Source organism: Drosophila takahashii, chromosome 3R, assembly GCF_030179915.1.
Source record: "Drosophila takahashii strain IR98-3 E-12201 chromosome 3R, DtakHiC1v2, whole genome shotgun sequence".
Lineage (NCBI taxonomy): Eukaryota > Metazoa > Arthropoda > Insecta > Diptera > Drosophilidae > Drosophila > Drosophila takahashii.
The window spans coordinates 23,064,467-23,077,422 of record NC_091681.1 but is presented as its reverse complement, the minus strand read 5'-3'; the positions used below and the strand labels follow the sequence as shown (position 1 = coordinate 23,077,422).

At 42.2% G+C, this 12,956-nt stretch overlaps 3 protein-coding genes across 4 annotated transcripts; 2 read left to right on the top strand and 1 right to left on the bottom strand.

Annotated features, from left to right (window-relative positions):
* Window positions 1-9,175, top strand: Scp2 (Sarcoplasmic calcium-binding protein 2). Of its 2 annotated transcripts, none has more exons than XM_017149003.3 (5): window positions 1-65; window positions 4,624-4,782; window positions 6,387-6,439; window positions 6,670-6,789; window positions 8,327-9,175. In XM_017149003.3, the coding sequence occupies exons 2-5, from the start codon at window positions 4,725-4,727 to the stop codon at window positions 8,648-8,650; spliced, it is 555 nt and encodes a 184-aa protein (XP_017004492.1). In that variant the 5' UTR covers window positions 1-65; window positions 4,624-4,724; the 3' UTR covers window positions 8,651-9,175. The 2 variants fall into 2 exon arrangements, with proteins under 2 accessions (XP_017004492.1, XP_017004493.1); XM_017149004.3 differs by having other exon boundaries at window positions 2-88.
* Window positions 9,176-10,130: 955 nt separating this feature from the next.
* Window positions 10,131-10,680, top strand: LOC108062369 (putative peptidyl-tRNA hydrolase PTRHD1). Its single transcript, XM_017149006.3, has 2 exons — window positions 10,131-10,389; window positions 10,474-10,680. The coding sequence occupies exons 1-2, from the start codon at window positions 10,204-10,206 to the stop codon at window positions 10,642-10,644; spliced, it is 357 nt and encodes a 118-aa protein (XP_017004495.2). The 5' UTR covers window positions 10,131-10,203; the 3' UTR covers window positions 10,645-10,680.
* A 518-nt stretch (window positions 10,681-11,198) lies between these two features.
* On the bottom strand, window positions 11,199-12,859 carry LOC108062359 (uncharacterized). Its single transcript, XM_017148997.3, has one exon. It carries the CDS (start codon window positions 12,848-12,850, stop codon window positions 11,303-11,305), a length of 1,548 nt encoding a protein of 515 aa, XP_017004486.2. The 5' UTR covers window positions 12,851-12,859; the 3' UTR covers window positions 11,199-11,302.
* Window positions 12,860-12,956: the final 97 nt, after the last annotated feature.

Genomic DNA, 12,956 nt, shown 5'->3' with positions numbered 1-12,956 from the left:
ATCCGACAACCGACATCCGACAACCGAAAAACCAGTCAAAAAACAGAGCCTGTTCAGAACCAACGGTAAAGTTAACGTATTTGCATCTGTGAGTGTAAGCCGTACCTGTGTGTTTGTGTTAAGAGTTTCCGACGCTACAAGCATAATAATGGCGCAAAATTTTTCGAAAAACACATTTCAAAAACCGACAAAAGAACAAGCCAAAAGTAACGAGCACAAGTGGGTGGCTCAAAGAGCTGCTGGCTCAACAGGAACCAGAGACCCAGTTTTCTTGAGTGGGCAGAGCAGATAGTTTCGTGAAAGAAAGGTGGTTTTCACGGGGGGCTGGGGGGATGAAACTTTTCCGAAACACAACCAGACTCTCGACAATTTAACAACTGGAAGAATATTCTTACTTCCCCACCTTGGGCCGGGCCCATAATGAATTCATTGAAAGCATGGTCAAAAGTTTTTCGCCAAGGAGAAACGAGAGCCCAAGGATCCTCGTCCTGTCAGTCAGTCTGTTTTTCGGTCATGTTGTTTGGCCAGGCATGCGTCGGTGGCCTTAGGCCGCGCATTGTCTGCTCCTTGGCTCCTCGGTTCCTCGGCGGTTGCAAATTAAATGTAAATTAATGCAAATTACACAAAATTACTGCGAGCCGGACAATGCAACAAAGGCAACAAAGATAGTGGATTGTGGATAGTGGACAGCGGAATATTCCCCGGAGCTGGGCTGCATCAGCAGATAAAGAGCAAACGACGACGCCACTTGCATTGTCTATTATTTTAAATTGGCTGCGCAAATTTACGGCAGCGCAAAAGTAATTAGCGACCGTTGAAAACCATGCCATCGCCAGCGTCGTCCAACTCGAATTGAGAATGAAGCTGGGGCTGTGGGTGAGAATTGGAAGAGCTATTAAGATTGGGTCATTTGGTCATCTGGGATTAAGCAATCCCATTTGTCGTGTATCTGACTGCCAAATAAATAAACTCAATTTGCATGCCGATGCAATCAATGCAAAACAATTACAATTTGTCCACAAATCGACTTGCAAAATCGATCAATCGCGTGTAGCATACTTTTCAGCACTGTTTCACAACTGTCAACTATCCATGAATATTGCTGCCCGTCCCGCATTTTATTCTCCCATAATTTATGAGTTTCCTCCACCTGCCTTCGACCCGCCGGGGATTTGGATTTTGCATAATAAACACATTGCAGGCCAAACAAAAAAGAACCAGTTTTATGCAAATCAAATTGTGTTGATAAACGGCCAGTTGGGGTTGGGCGTTCTCTAATTTGATTGCCCAATAAATTGCGGAATCAAGTCAGCCCATTTCGCACTAAAAGTCCAATTAAAACATTGATGTCTTCATATTGAAATTTATAACTTCGCAGATGGCTATTTATTGCCGGAGAGGCTGTATAAAACGCGTGAATTCAACCATATTTTCATTATTAGAAACTCGTTGTGCGGCATGGCCCGAAAATCGAGAGCAAAACTCAATCTCATGCACAAACTCAAACAGAACCCAATTAACGAGCCTTCGGTGATGTTGGTTAATGTGGTCGCCTCGTGCCACAAAAGCCGACGCAGTTTTGTGGCAAACAGCGCGTGGCTTTTATGCATTGGCGCATGAGTATTGGTAATTAATGGGAGGACGGCGGCATAAATGCCCCTGCCACGGCGACAAACAAAACCGCGGTGGCACACGGCGTATGCGTAATGTGCTCGAACGACGATGACGGAACAGAAAGCTGTGGAAAACTGAGAAACAAATGGCATCGATGAATTCAATTTGCGCGCATATTTAATTATTAATTTCGAGGATAAATAATCCGCCCATCAGGCTATTAAAAGGCTTTAAATTTCCACGGCCATTTTACGTTGCGAGGCGTAAGTGGCAGTGAAATGAGATTCCGCTGCATTGGCTTAAATTACATCTGCCAGCAGATCCGTCGAATTCGCAGAGAGGCTTAAGTCCCATTTCAGTTTGGCTTAAAAACGGTAGATCAAGGAATTTTCAGGCCATGAAAAAACAAGTATTTTTATCTTTTAAAACTTTAAATTATATTGGGCTTAGCAAGTTTAAAAAAATAATAAATCAAATACATAAATAAAATAAAATAAAATAAAATAAATATAAGTTCTGTTCTCTCTTATAAAGTTTGCAAATTATAAATAATGACTTCGGATTTAAAAATGTTTTTTGTCAAAACTTAATCCAGATTTAATTTGTTTTTCTGTATAAAGCATTATATTTCGCAAGCCACTGGGTACGTGCCTGTATTTCTGGTGAAAAAATACTTTCTCCCCATCAAGGACCTCACGCAATTGGCATTGCCATTGGACATGAAAATGAAAAGGGCGCCAAATTGAATTTCACTCTTTTTGTGTACTTTTAGCCATCTGAGGTGTGGATTATTTTTTCAACGTACTCTTTTCACTTAAACCCACTCACGCCCACTCCGATTTCACCTGATGTTAATTGACGCGCACGTAGGAAATTAATGAACTGTGACAGTCTGATTTTTACGCAAATGTGTGTGCATTTAATGCTAAATGAAGTTGACATCGGCTGCCACATTGTTTGCTACCATCGCAAAATCCCAATTATTAATTTATTAATTAAGCAAGCCATTTTCCGCATCCAAATAATTGTCAGAATTAATTTTTATGACAGCGAAATTTGTAAATTTAATTAACATTACCGTGGTGGTTTAAATCCAGTCAGCTTTTGATAAGATTAATCGATCGAACGGGAAGCTTAGTAGGTTTTGGCTAATGAAAAAGTGAATAATAATTATTCCGGGTCAGATTAATTTCAACATTACATTAACTTTGACCTTTTTAATTGCACCAGCTTGCAGCTATTATGGTTTTATGTTAATTAACGTTGTTTATATTGTTGAACTCTTTAAGCCATTTGTTTTATTTAACCCATTTTGTTCAAGCACTCACCTTCATTTTAGATTCCCGATGGCAATAAAGGCAATATTGATAATGTCCCTCGATTTCAATTGGAGTTCTTGGATGAGGCAACCTTGGCTGCTACTGCCAACAAAAGCCCACCTTTCCGCCGTAATAATATAATAATATTAGCTTTAGTAAGAGTCAAATTTACCTGCACTTGACCGAAAGCCTTTCGCTTTACGCCGCTTTGGATCGGATGCCCTATTTCAATTTGCCGCTTAACAGCATATCCAATTGGCGACTCGGAGATATTCCATTTAATTTCATTTCCGAGGCAAACTGCATTTTTGCCAAAAGGAAGTGCTCCGCTTTTAGCCATCAGCCGTGAGCCATCAGGCATCAGCCGTTGGCCATCGGCGCTTTCTTGGCCATCCTGGCATCCTCGTTGCCGTTGTCATGTTCATTGCATTCCACTTTCCACTTGACGTCCTCGCTGCAATTTCCCTCTGTTTTGGAATTATGCTTTGGCTACCTTAGCCGCTCCGAGCAGCGCTGAACAAATGCCTTTTTTGTTGTTTTTTTTTGGAGTGAGGGCTGCCAGCAGTCGGCGTTCCCGAAAGTGAACTAACACAAATATTTGCTGTGTTTATGCGACGAGCACTTTGAATAGTTCACTTAATTCAATTCTTAAGAGATGTAAACAAAAAGAAAAGACCTAGCTAAACCTTTTAATCAGGTCAATCAGTTCTAGGCATCCAAAGAATTCCGTAAGGCTTTAAACTTCCCAGTAAAAGGTGTCTCAAAGTATGCAATAAAATTTTTTAATCCGAAAATCCGATTAGTTCGTGAGTTTTTTTAATTCCTTAAATATTTAGACGTATTTATAGGTGATTCCAAAAACCTAATGACTCTGGTAGACTGCCTAAGTTATTATTTTGTTTAATAAAATAAATCATTGCATACTTTTTGGCAGTCAAACAGCGATTTAGAATCCCTTGAGATTCACGATTTACCATCCATAAACGCAGTAAACATGAGGCTCTCGTTTAGAGGCAGTTAATGCAAACACGAAGGCTTTCAGGCCTTTTAGCGCTGGCAATGGCCTGGTCTGGTCCTTTGATGTTTGCGCCCTGTTTAGTGCGTCTGCAGCCAAGATACATTCCACAATGCATGCATATATAGTTCTGTCTAATTTAGCACATGGCCCTGCCTTGCAACTGGCTTCTGATTGAAGGTTAAATGAGCCATGAGCCCCGCAAACACACACATAGAGCGCAGGGGGTGGGACAGGGGGAAGGGGGACAGTCTGAGCCAAGGCATTTGTGCCTGCATTTGTGTCGCTTTTAGCTCGGCACTCGACCCGCCCCTTTTCCCCCAGGATGCATTTGCATTTCGCGCAGCAGCTCTTTCGCTCTTTTCGCATCCTCAGACGGTCCTGTTTTATTTCCTTTGCCTGAATTAGCTGGCATAAACTAAGCCAGTCAACTAGAGCAAACCCAATCCGTTTCCCTGCTGCTTCTGGTTCTATTCTGCTGGTTTTCGGTTTTAGTTCCTTTCCTTGACTGTTATTTTTACGATCCGACCTCCGGACGTCCCCAACCCCCCAGCACCGCCCCTAATTGAGAGAGAACTTTAAACTTAAACGCAGTCTCGTTTCCGAATACACTTCATTTGCCATTTTATGCCGTTCACGATGCTCGTGTAATTGTGTTTTTCGTTGTCATTGCAGTTCCCCATTTCCGGCTGCAACAGTGGAGAGCCAATAAGAGCGCAATAAAGAATAAAGAAAACAACTAGCGGCAAGGAAAACAAACATAAAACAACACAATAATGTCGATCTCCGATTTCCGCAAAAAGAAGCTGCTTTTCCTGTTCAATGTGTTCTTCGGTGAGTATTTATCAGAATGATGAATGGCCGGGGCCACGCGAAAAATGGAGTTCTTAAGTGCGGACAGCCGTTTTCAGGGGAAATGGCCAGGGTTATGACCACTTCAGGGAGCCATTGCTGGAAAACTTTGATTAGATTGCCCTGCAAGTGGCTGAAAGTTCTTTAATAGGATTAAAAAACACAGCACACGGACACAGCTGGTCCAGGCGATATGGGGCTTCCCATAATAAAATCGTAAAGCGAATGACTGATATTAGCATGCAGTTCCGCTTCCGATTTAATCTTCTCCATCTGGGATGTGCATACAGCGCGTATACGTAATGTGGTGTTCATGCATCGCGTATACGCAAGTGCTCGACATCCACTTACATACGACGAGTGCATTCCGTTCCATGTTTAATGCTCAGAAGTGTTTGCCTGTCAGCAAAGGCAAACAAAACTTGCCAATTTAAAATTGAATTAAACGCAATGCAAATGTCGAAAGGAACAACTTTCGTGGGAAGCGCTCGCAAGTAGGCAACGCTGTGTGTGATAAAGGTTAAGTGCTTTTCAATTATGACTAATTCACCGGTGCGGTTGGCTCATCCCTACAATCCCAGCCGTACATTTTCCTGCTAACTTGGCTCGCTGCCCGCCCTTCGACGGCAGCTGGTCAGGCAATAACAAAAGAGTAGCGCCGAAAAAAAGGTCATAAAACGCAAGCGCCAAACACTTGACACTGGCACTCAAGTGGCCGTTTGCACACCGTTGCAAATGATAATGGAACGCCCGCATGGCCAAAAGCCAAACGTAAACCTGGCAGAGAATGGCACACACAAAAAAAATATAATATAAAATAAAAAACTTGGCTTTGTGTTTTTTAAGTTTGTTTTAGGGTCCATTTTTTACGGTTTTAGTATAATCCTTGCCATAAACTAGGAAATAATTTCTGAAACTACATCCCATCAGTAGGAAATATTTATAAAACGACTTTAGCCCGAATCATTTCGTTTTAAATGGAAATGGGTTAGTAGAACTACAGAAAGAATAACATCGATTTAAATATTAATGAATGTATTGTTAAATAATGAAATTGTATGTAAAATAAATAGTCTTTAAATTATAGGTTAGTAACAAGTAAGGTTATTAGTATAGTGAAAGTTTAATCAACTTAATAGACCATCATTTATTTTTAACTATTCTATTATAAAACTTATTGCAATTTTAGTTCTCTTGAAATCTATAAAATATTTGCAGGATATTCGGTAGAGTATTTTTTTATAATTTCTAAACTTTGGTTTACTTTTTTCTGAGTGTGGTTAGTCCCATGCGATGGTGTCAATCCAATAGTTAGGCTGTGCAATTTTGTTGATGTTCGCACTACCGCCGACCGGAACTGTGTCGCAGCCTGCCAAAAAAAATCCACACACATTGTTCATCACTCTATTCGAATTCTTTTTGGCTATTTTTCGCCTTCGCTGTTTGGGTTTTGGTTTTTTGCCCCCCCCCCCGACTGACCAATGCAAACAATGCGGGACCAACAACATGCAATTCACGCTGACTGCCTCCGCCTGTGTCTCCTGCTCCAAAATAACAACCATTGCGCATAATGCGTGCCGCAACAGATGTGAACCAAAGCGGCGAAATCGACGTTAAGGACTTCGAGCTGGCCATCGAGGTAAGTGGAGCGGAAATACTGCTGGCAAAAAAGCAAGCAGAAATTTGAATATATTTTTGAAGAGTGCTGTGCATACTCACATACCATGCATGCATCAACAAAAGAGCTGCGCCATTGTTTTTTTGGTGCTATTTGTGCCCCATTTTGCATGCAGTTTTTGCCAATATCAGCTGATAACTCAATTTGGGAGTGCCGTCCGTGCTGACTGTTATTGTTTCTGCCAATTGCAGCGCGTCTGCCAACTGCGCGGCTGGCAGAAGGACACGCCGAAGAACAAGGAGACTTACGACCTGATGATGGAAATCTGGACTGGCCTGCGCTCCAAGGCCGACAAGGACAACGATGGACAGGTGAGTTCAGTGCGGGTCGGAACGCCTCCCCCTTTGAGTTGCAAAGGCAACTAACTACATGTCAAGTGATTCGGTTTTTTGTCTGGCTCCATTGTCAGTGCCAAAAGTGCTGAAATCCATGGACTGCACTCGATGCCATTGTGGCAGCGGCTGACAAGTGTGCAGGACACCCTGCACATACAGTGTCCTTCGCACAGACAAACCGACAAATGCAAACGCAAAAAACGGAAGAGAAATTTCGTTCATAAATTTCCCTTTTTATTGGTGCGGAATGCCGAGGGGTAAACAAATTCCCTGCCAGCGGGCGGAAATTGAATTGTGAATTATTTGAGCAGTGCAATCCGAATTCCGGCCGGGGACTTTGCCACCAACTTTCTTCTCATTACGAAGACCAACTTTTTGTCCTAGAATGCATTCCCCTTTTGCCACAATCACAATGCCAATGTCCCTGGCATAATCGCACCGCCGCTGCAGCAAATTAAATTATAATCCGGCCCAGCAGAACGTAGTTCAATATCAACAAACGGCGACCGAAACCCGCAACAATGCGATACAAAGCGAACAGAAATTGAAATGTCAGACCGACAAAACCTCGGCTTAATTCTATTGGCGCATTCCAAGGGTTACGGGCTACGGGCTTTCGGCTTTCAGCTTTACGGCTACTTTGTGCGCAACTAAACTAGATGAGGTGGATTGTGGATATTGGATAGAGTGGAACTTCGGCTGCCACAAAAGCCGCAAAAGTTCTGGCCAACAGCCAAGGAACTTGATGGAGTTTGCTGCCAAAATATGCCAAATCCCTCGGCCATTGTTGGTCCGCCTTTGTGGCAGCCAGCCTAAGATTTATTGTTCACTTGCCCCGGCAATCCAAGTCGGAGCACGTGCCGTGACACGGCCCCAAATTAGCCGGAAAAGGAGCTGCAGTTTGATAGTTTACGCATTTTATTGGCTTGTCACAGGGTCAAGGATCTGGGCCAAATCGTTTCGATTCAGTCTGTGGCCATAAACATAAAAATATGCATTCAGTTCGAATGGCTGTTTAGAGTTCGTTTCTCGGGGGGTGGGGGATTGTTGGATGGTCGAACATAGCCAACTGCCAATTGGCATTACAAGTGGTCCTGGTCAGACACAACCCTCGCATTTATTTATGGCCGCATTAAAACATGCCAAAACGTAACGGCTGGCCACAATTAATGGGATGGGGCAGCAGTATACTGGTAACTGGTTACTGGTACTCGGTTTTTGGTAACGCCGTCGAAGGCGGTCAGCCAAGTTGGTCAAGGCGATACTGCGGTAATTGCCTTGTTCGGTATTGGCGGCCAGAAAATGTTAATATCGCATCACTAGATGGCATAAATTACACCCTCAAAGCGGCCATAACGAGGGGTAGGTGTTTTATGGCGAATCTTCGCCCGAGGCGATGCCCGACTAATGGGCTTTTCAGCACGGGGCGGGATGCATAAATCTGGGGCGGTGGCGATGGCGATTTCTAAGCCGCAATCTCATCGCTTCATCCATCCCATTATGGCTCTTCCAGGTCAGCGTCGACGAGTGGTGCAACATGTGGGACGCCTACGCCAAGGATCCCAGCAGCGTGATGGACTGGCAGAACGCCTACATGAACTTCATGTTCGACCTGGAGGACGCCTCGCACGACGGCGGCATCGATGTGACCGAGTTCACGCTGGTCTGCTCCAGCTACGGCCTGGAGAAGACCGAGTGCGAGGAGGCCTTCGGCAAGATGGCCCAGGGCCAGAGCGAGGTGACCCGGGAGCAGTTCGCCGCCTTGTGGAAGGAGTACTTCGCCGCCGAGGACGTGAATGCGCCGGGAAACTACATTTTCGGCAAGACCAGCTTCTAAGACCCAGCCATGAAAAATATAGCTCCGATGGACTGGACTGGATGATACTGAACAAATGCAACACGTGAAATTATTATTAAAATAAATATAATATATATCTATATTATCGACAGGGGGGGCAGAAGTCAGGCCTCCCGATTTGAAGCTCCGTCGTTGTTAGTTGAGTGTTGTTTTCTCTCCAAGAATCTCAAGTTTTGCCCAATTCAATGTTCTAATTTAGTAGCGTAATCTGTCTGTAACCTATTTATATTTTATATACCAAAGCTTCGAGTAATGAGCAAGCTGGAGTATCTCTACGCAGAAGTGTACCTTTACGAACTACGACTATGTCTAGAAAAGATATCAATTACAGATCCGTATCAATGTGGTGCGCAAATTAAATCAATTAAACTGTCAAATTGTTATGTGTGTGTAGTCGTCGTTTATCGTCTCGCATCTATGGCGTATAAATTTAAATGTAAATGTAAAGTGTTCCAAGAAATTACGATAATAAAATCAAAGTATCTACACGAATCTTGTCCCTCACTTGTTGCTGGCCTTGTAATTTCGAATTATAATGGATTTTACTGGGAGTGGTGGAGGGGTAAGAAGAGCAGACAGTTCAGCGCATCAAGTGCGATATAATCAACGTGTGCCGGGCAATTTATGAAAATTAAGGATAAAGTGCTTCTGGTCAGTCAGCTTCGGGGAAATTTACTTTGCAGCGCTTAGAAGCTCTTAATTTATGCCCCCGCATGCAGGCAGCACTTAAATTGAGCTCTCTCCCGATAATACAGTGAGCCAAAGTGTGTGAATTGGCTGTGACTGTCAGCCATTGTCTAATGGAACTTTTATTTACACTGGGTGAAATAAACAAAATGGAGCTGAAAGAAATATTCGCAATTTTAAATTTTTGGAGAAATGTATTTATTTTGATTTAAATTTTATTATATTTATAAGCGCAGAATATTCTTTTTAACAAACACTTAAGAAGAGAAAAATAGAAGGAGTGTTTGAGGACACTATCCAAGAATTAAATTGCCAAGAAACCCCAAAGGCCAACGAAAAAATTAACTTTTGACCTAATTTCAGTGCTGTTGATCTTCTCCTAAGAAGGACTAAGAGGAAAAACCTTGGAAAATGGGTCTTCCCCGGAAAATGGATATGGTTTTTACATTATAATTATACATTTTATTTTACATCAGTGGCGACCCCTAGTGCAGAAAAGTAGAAACGTAAATATACATTCTACATACACATGTTCACACTGCCGACATTTTTCCAAAGCCAGCACTAGTCAATTTTAATTTTTATCTTTAATTTATAATAATAATTTTAAAAAAGATATCTTAGATGGCATAAATCAAATAATATTAACCAAAAGTTGTAACATCAGAAAATTTCTTTGGGTGGTATTGCAGAAGAGTGGTGTGAGCAAGCTATTCCAACTTTTTTCGACTTTGTGGCATCTCTTTGAGCCTAAGACATATGGCAAGGCAAAAACAGCTGTTTCTCTTCTTCTTTACCGGCATTTAAAAAATTGTTAGGAACAATTTTTAATATTTTTTAACAACATGAGCAATATTGTGCAGTATATTATTGTCCGCAGTGATTTGCGTTCCGTACTTAGTTGGCCCTTGGGGGCGGTGATTGCTCAAACTTGCCACGCCACAGCGGCCGTTTTACACTTAAATTCAGAGGATGCAGACACCGTGGCCTATTTAAAAGATCTGGACAATATGCATAAAGTGGTGCTTGAGGTATGAAAATATGGGTTTTTAAATTTTATGCTAGTCTAATGTATGAAAAAAATATTTTTAATAAACTACTTTCTTTATTGGCAGGCCAAAGATGAGGCAGCTCTAGTCAAGCTCAGTGAAAAGTTAAAAGAGAACGAAATTAAGCACAAATTGTGGATCGAACAACCTGAGAATATTCCGACCTGTATCGCCCTGAAACCATATATTAAAGACTCTGTTCATAAGTACGTTAAGAACTTCAAGCTTTTAAAGTAGTAATAATTAATTACTAATCAATCTTAGTAAACTGCAAACCTCCTTGATATTGAATTTACTTCTATTTTTTTACATTTTATTCTGTGTTGGAGATATTATAATTATAATAAAAGCTGCCAACTTCAATTCTTGGTAAAATAGCATTGTTTTGGCGTTTTATTGCTGTAAATTAGCCAAAAAATGGCCCAAATCTAAAAGAAGTGCCGTTTTGAACTGCCAACAACCCATTAAATTAATCTTCATTACTTTGTGCCTGATTTAAAACCCATTAAATTAATCTTCATTACTTTGTGCCTAATTTAAAAAAATTAATTTTGCTATCAATTTTTGCTTTTTTTATAAGGGGTAACATCACAATTTTTTGCAAAAAAATGGAAAAATATTATATTTCCAGGTTTGAACGCCAAATGATTGGGAATTTCACTACGAGTTCAACGATATATAGAATTCCATATTTGTGCAACTAATTCCTATCTTTTGGCCAAAATACTGATATTTCGTTGAGAAAAGTGAGTTTTTCTTTTCCAATTTTTATTCAATTTTTTGTTGACTATTTTTTTTCCAGTTTTTTTATTTACGATGGGACAAAGACCACACAAATATAATTTAATCAAATAAATAGCAAAAATAAAAAACAAGTAACCATGGAAGTTGGACCTTAAACGTCTACTTGAAGCATGTGATATTCCTTGAGGATCTCTGTCAGCCGCCGAGAGATAAGAGGACATCGCTTGACTTTCAAGCGACGCAGCTTGCCCAGCGTCTTGGCCAACTCTGCAACGATCTCGTTGGACAGATGGGGCGAATCACTCAGGTCAAGAAACTCCAAGGCGTTTAGTTTACGCAGTTCCCTCAGTTCATTAGCCTTAAAGTTCTGATTTCGTAAAATTAAAGTTCGTAGTTCCTTCAGCTGGGAAATGATCTTCAGACCGGCAGCATCCACAAAACCAGGTGCAGCCTGCTGGAACTCTAGATGGCGCAGCGAATCCACCTCCACGAGGGCCAGAAGCAATGAGTTGTCCACCTGGTAAGGTTGCGGCTCCAAGGCTACGGCACGAAGGACCAAGGTGCGCAACTGGGACAGACCGCCTAACTGATTCTCGTCCATATATGGGCATACCGACACCTCGAGGACCTCCAGATTTGGACAGCTCCGCACCAACTCCCGATATACATGCTCGTCTAAGGGCCACGCAGCCGCCTCATCCTCATCCATCCAATCCCTGTTAAAATTCCGCAAGTAAATCTCACTGCAGCGGAGCTCGCGAAGAAGCGGCAGAGCGGCCAGCTTACGAAGACAGGTAGACTCCAAGTACTCGCAGCCTGAAATTCTTAGAACCTCCAAAGAAACTGGTAAATCTTCCAAGGTGTCACCTCGAATTCCAGGGTTTTCTTCAAGACTCAGTGTCGTCAGCTCAGTAAGTGGTTGCAAGAGAAGTAGATGACAATCTGTAAGGTCACAACGGCGCAGTGAGAGATTGGTAATCTTTACCGAACCATTGCTTCTATGGAATAGAAGAGCCATGTTCTCCGGACTCAGCGGAATCCGGTGGAAATGAAGTTCTGTTAGATTCGGACAGCTCACACCCAAAAGTTGTACAAACTGCTTCAACAGAGGCCAACGCGGATGCAGCGGTCCACCCTCCAAACGATGAATATGTTCTCCTGAAAGTCGCATCATTCGCCTGATCCCCCAGTTCGTCAGCTTGCAGACATCCTTCATATTAAGGACATGATTTATTCGTTTAGATTCCAGTTCGTAGATCGCCTGGAATCGTTGGCAACTGGCGGCAAAGTTAAGACGGGTATCCAGGGGCAGGTAGTTAAGCACCTTGCACCAAACGTCGTCGACAATGGGTAAATCATAGGCACTCAGAGTCCCTTGCTCCTCCTGCTCCGGCGGTTGATCCCAGGTGCTAGATGCGCGCAAAACAAAAGTATGGCCATTTAAAGTGTGCTTGGGAGAATACAAAGCCTTCGCCGCTTCCGTGGGCTCTTTAAACAGCACCCATCCCTCCTGCTTATCGGCACACCATCGGAGCTCATCTATGGTTCCAAATCTCGATAAATGTTTTAAAAGAGCCTTCCTTTCGAAAGGAAAGGCTGCACAGATTTTCACCCGTCGCACAACCTTGCGATCCTCGGTGTACGCCACACCATCCTCAATGTAATAATTCCGGAACTGTGGTTTCGGTATTTTCAACATGGGTTTGTTTCAGTTTTAGTAAGTAGTTGAATTAAAATTAAACAATTTTAAACAAGAAACTTGGCCAGAAACTGCTGAGAACGTTAATTTAAAAATAAAATTATAA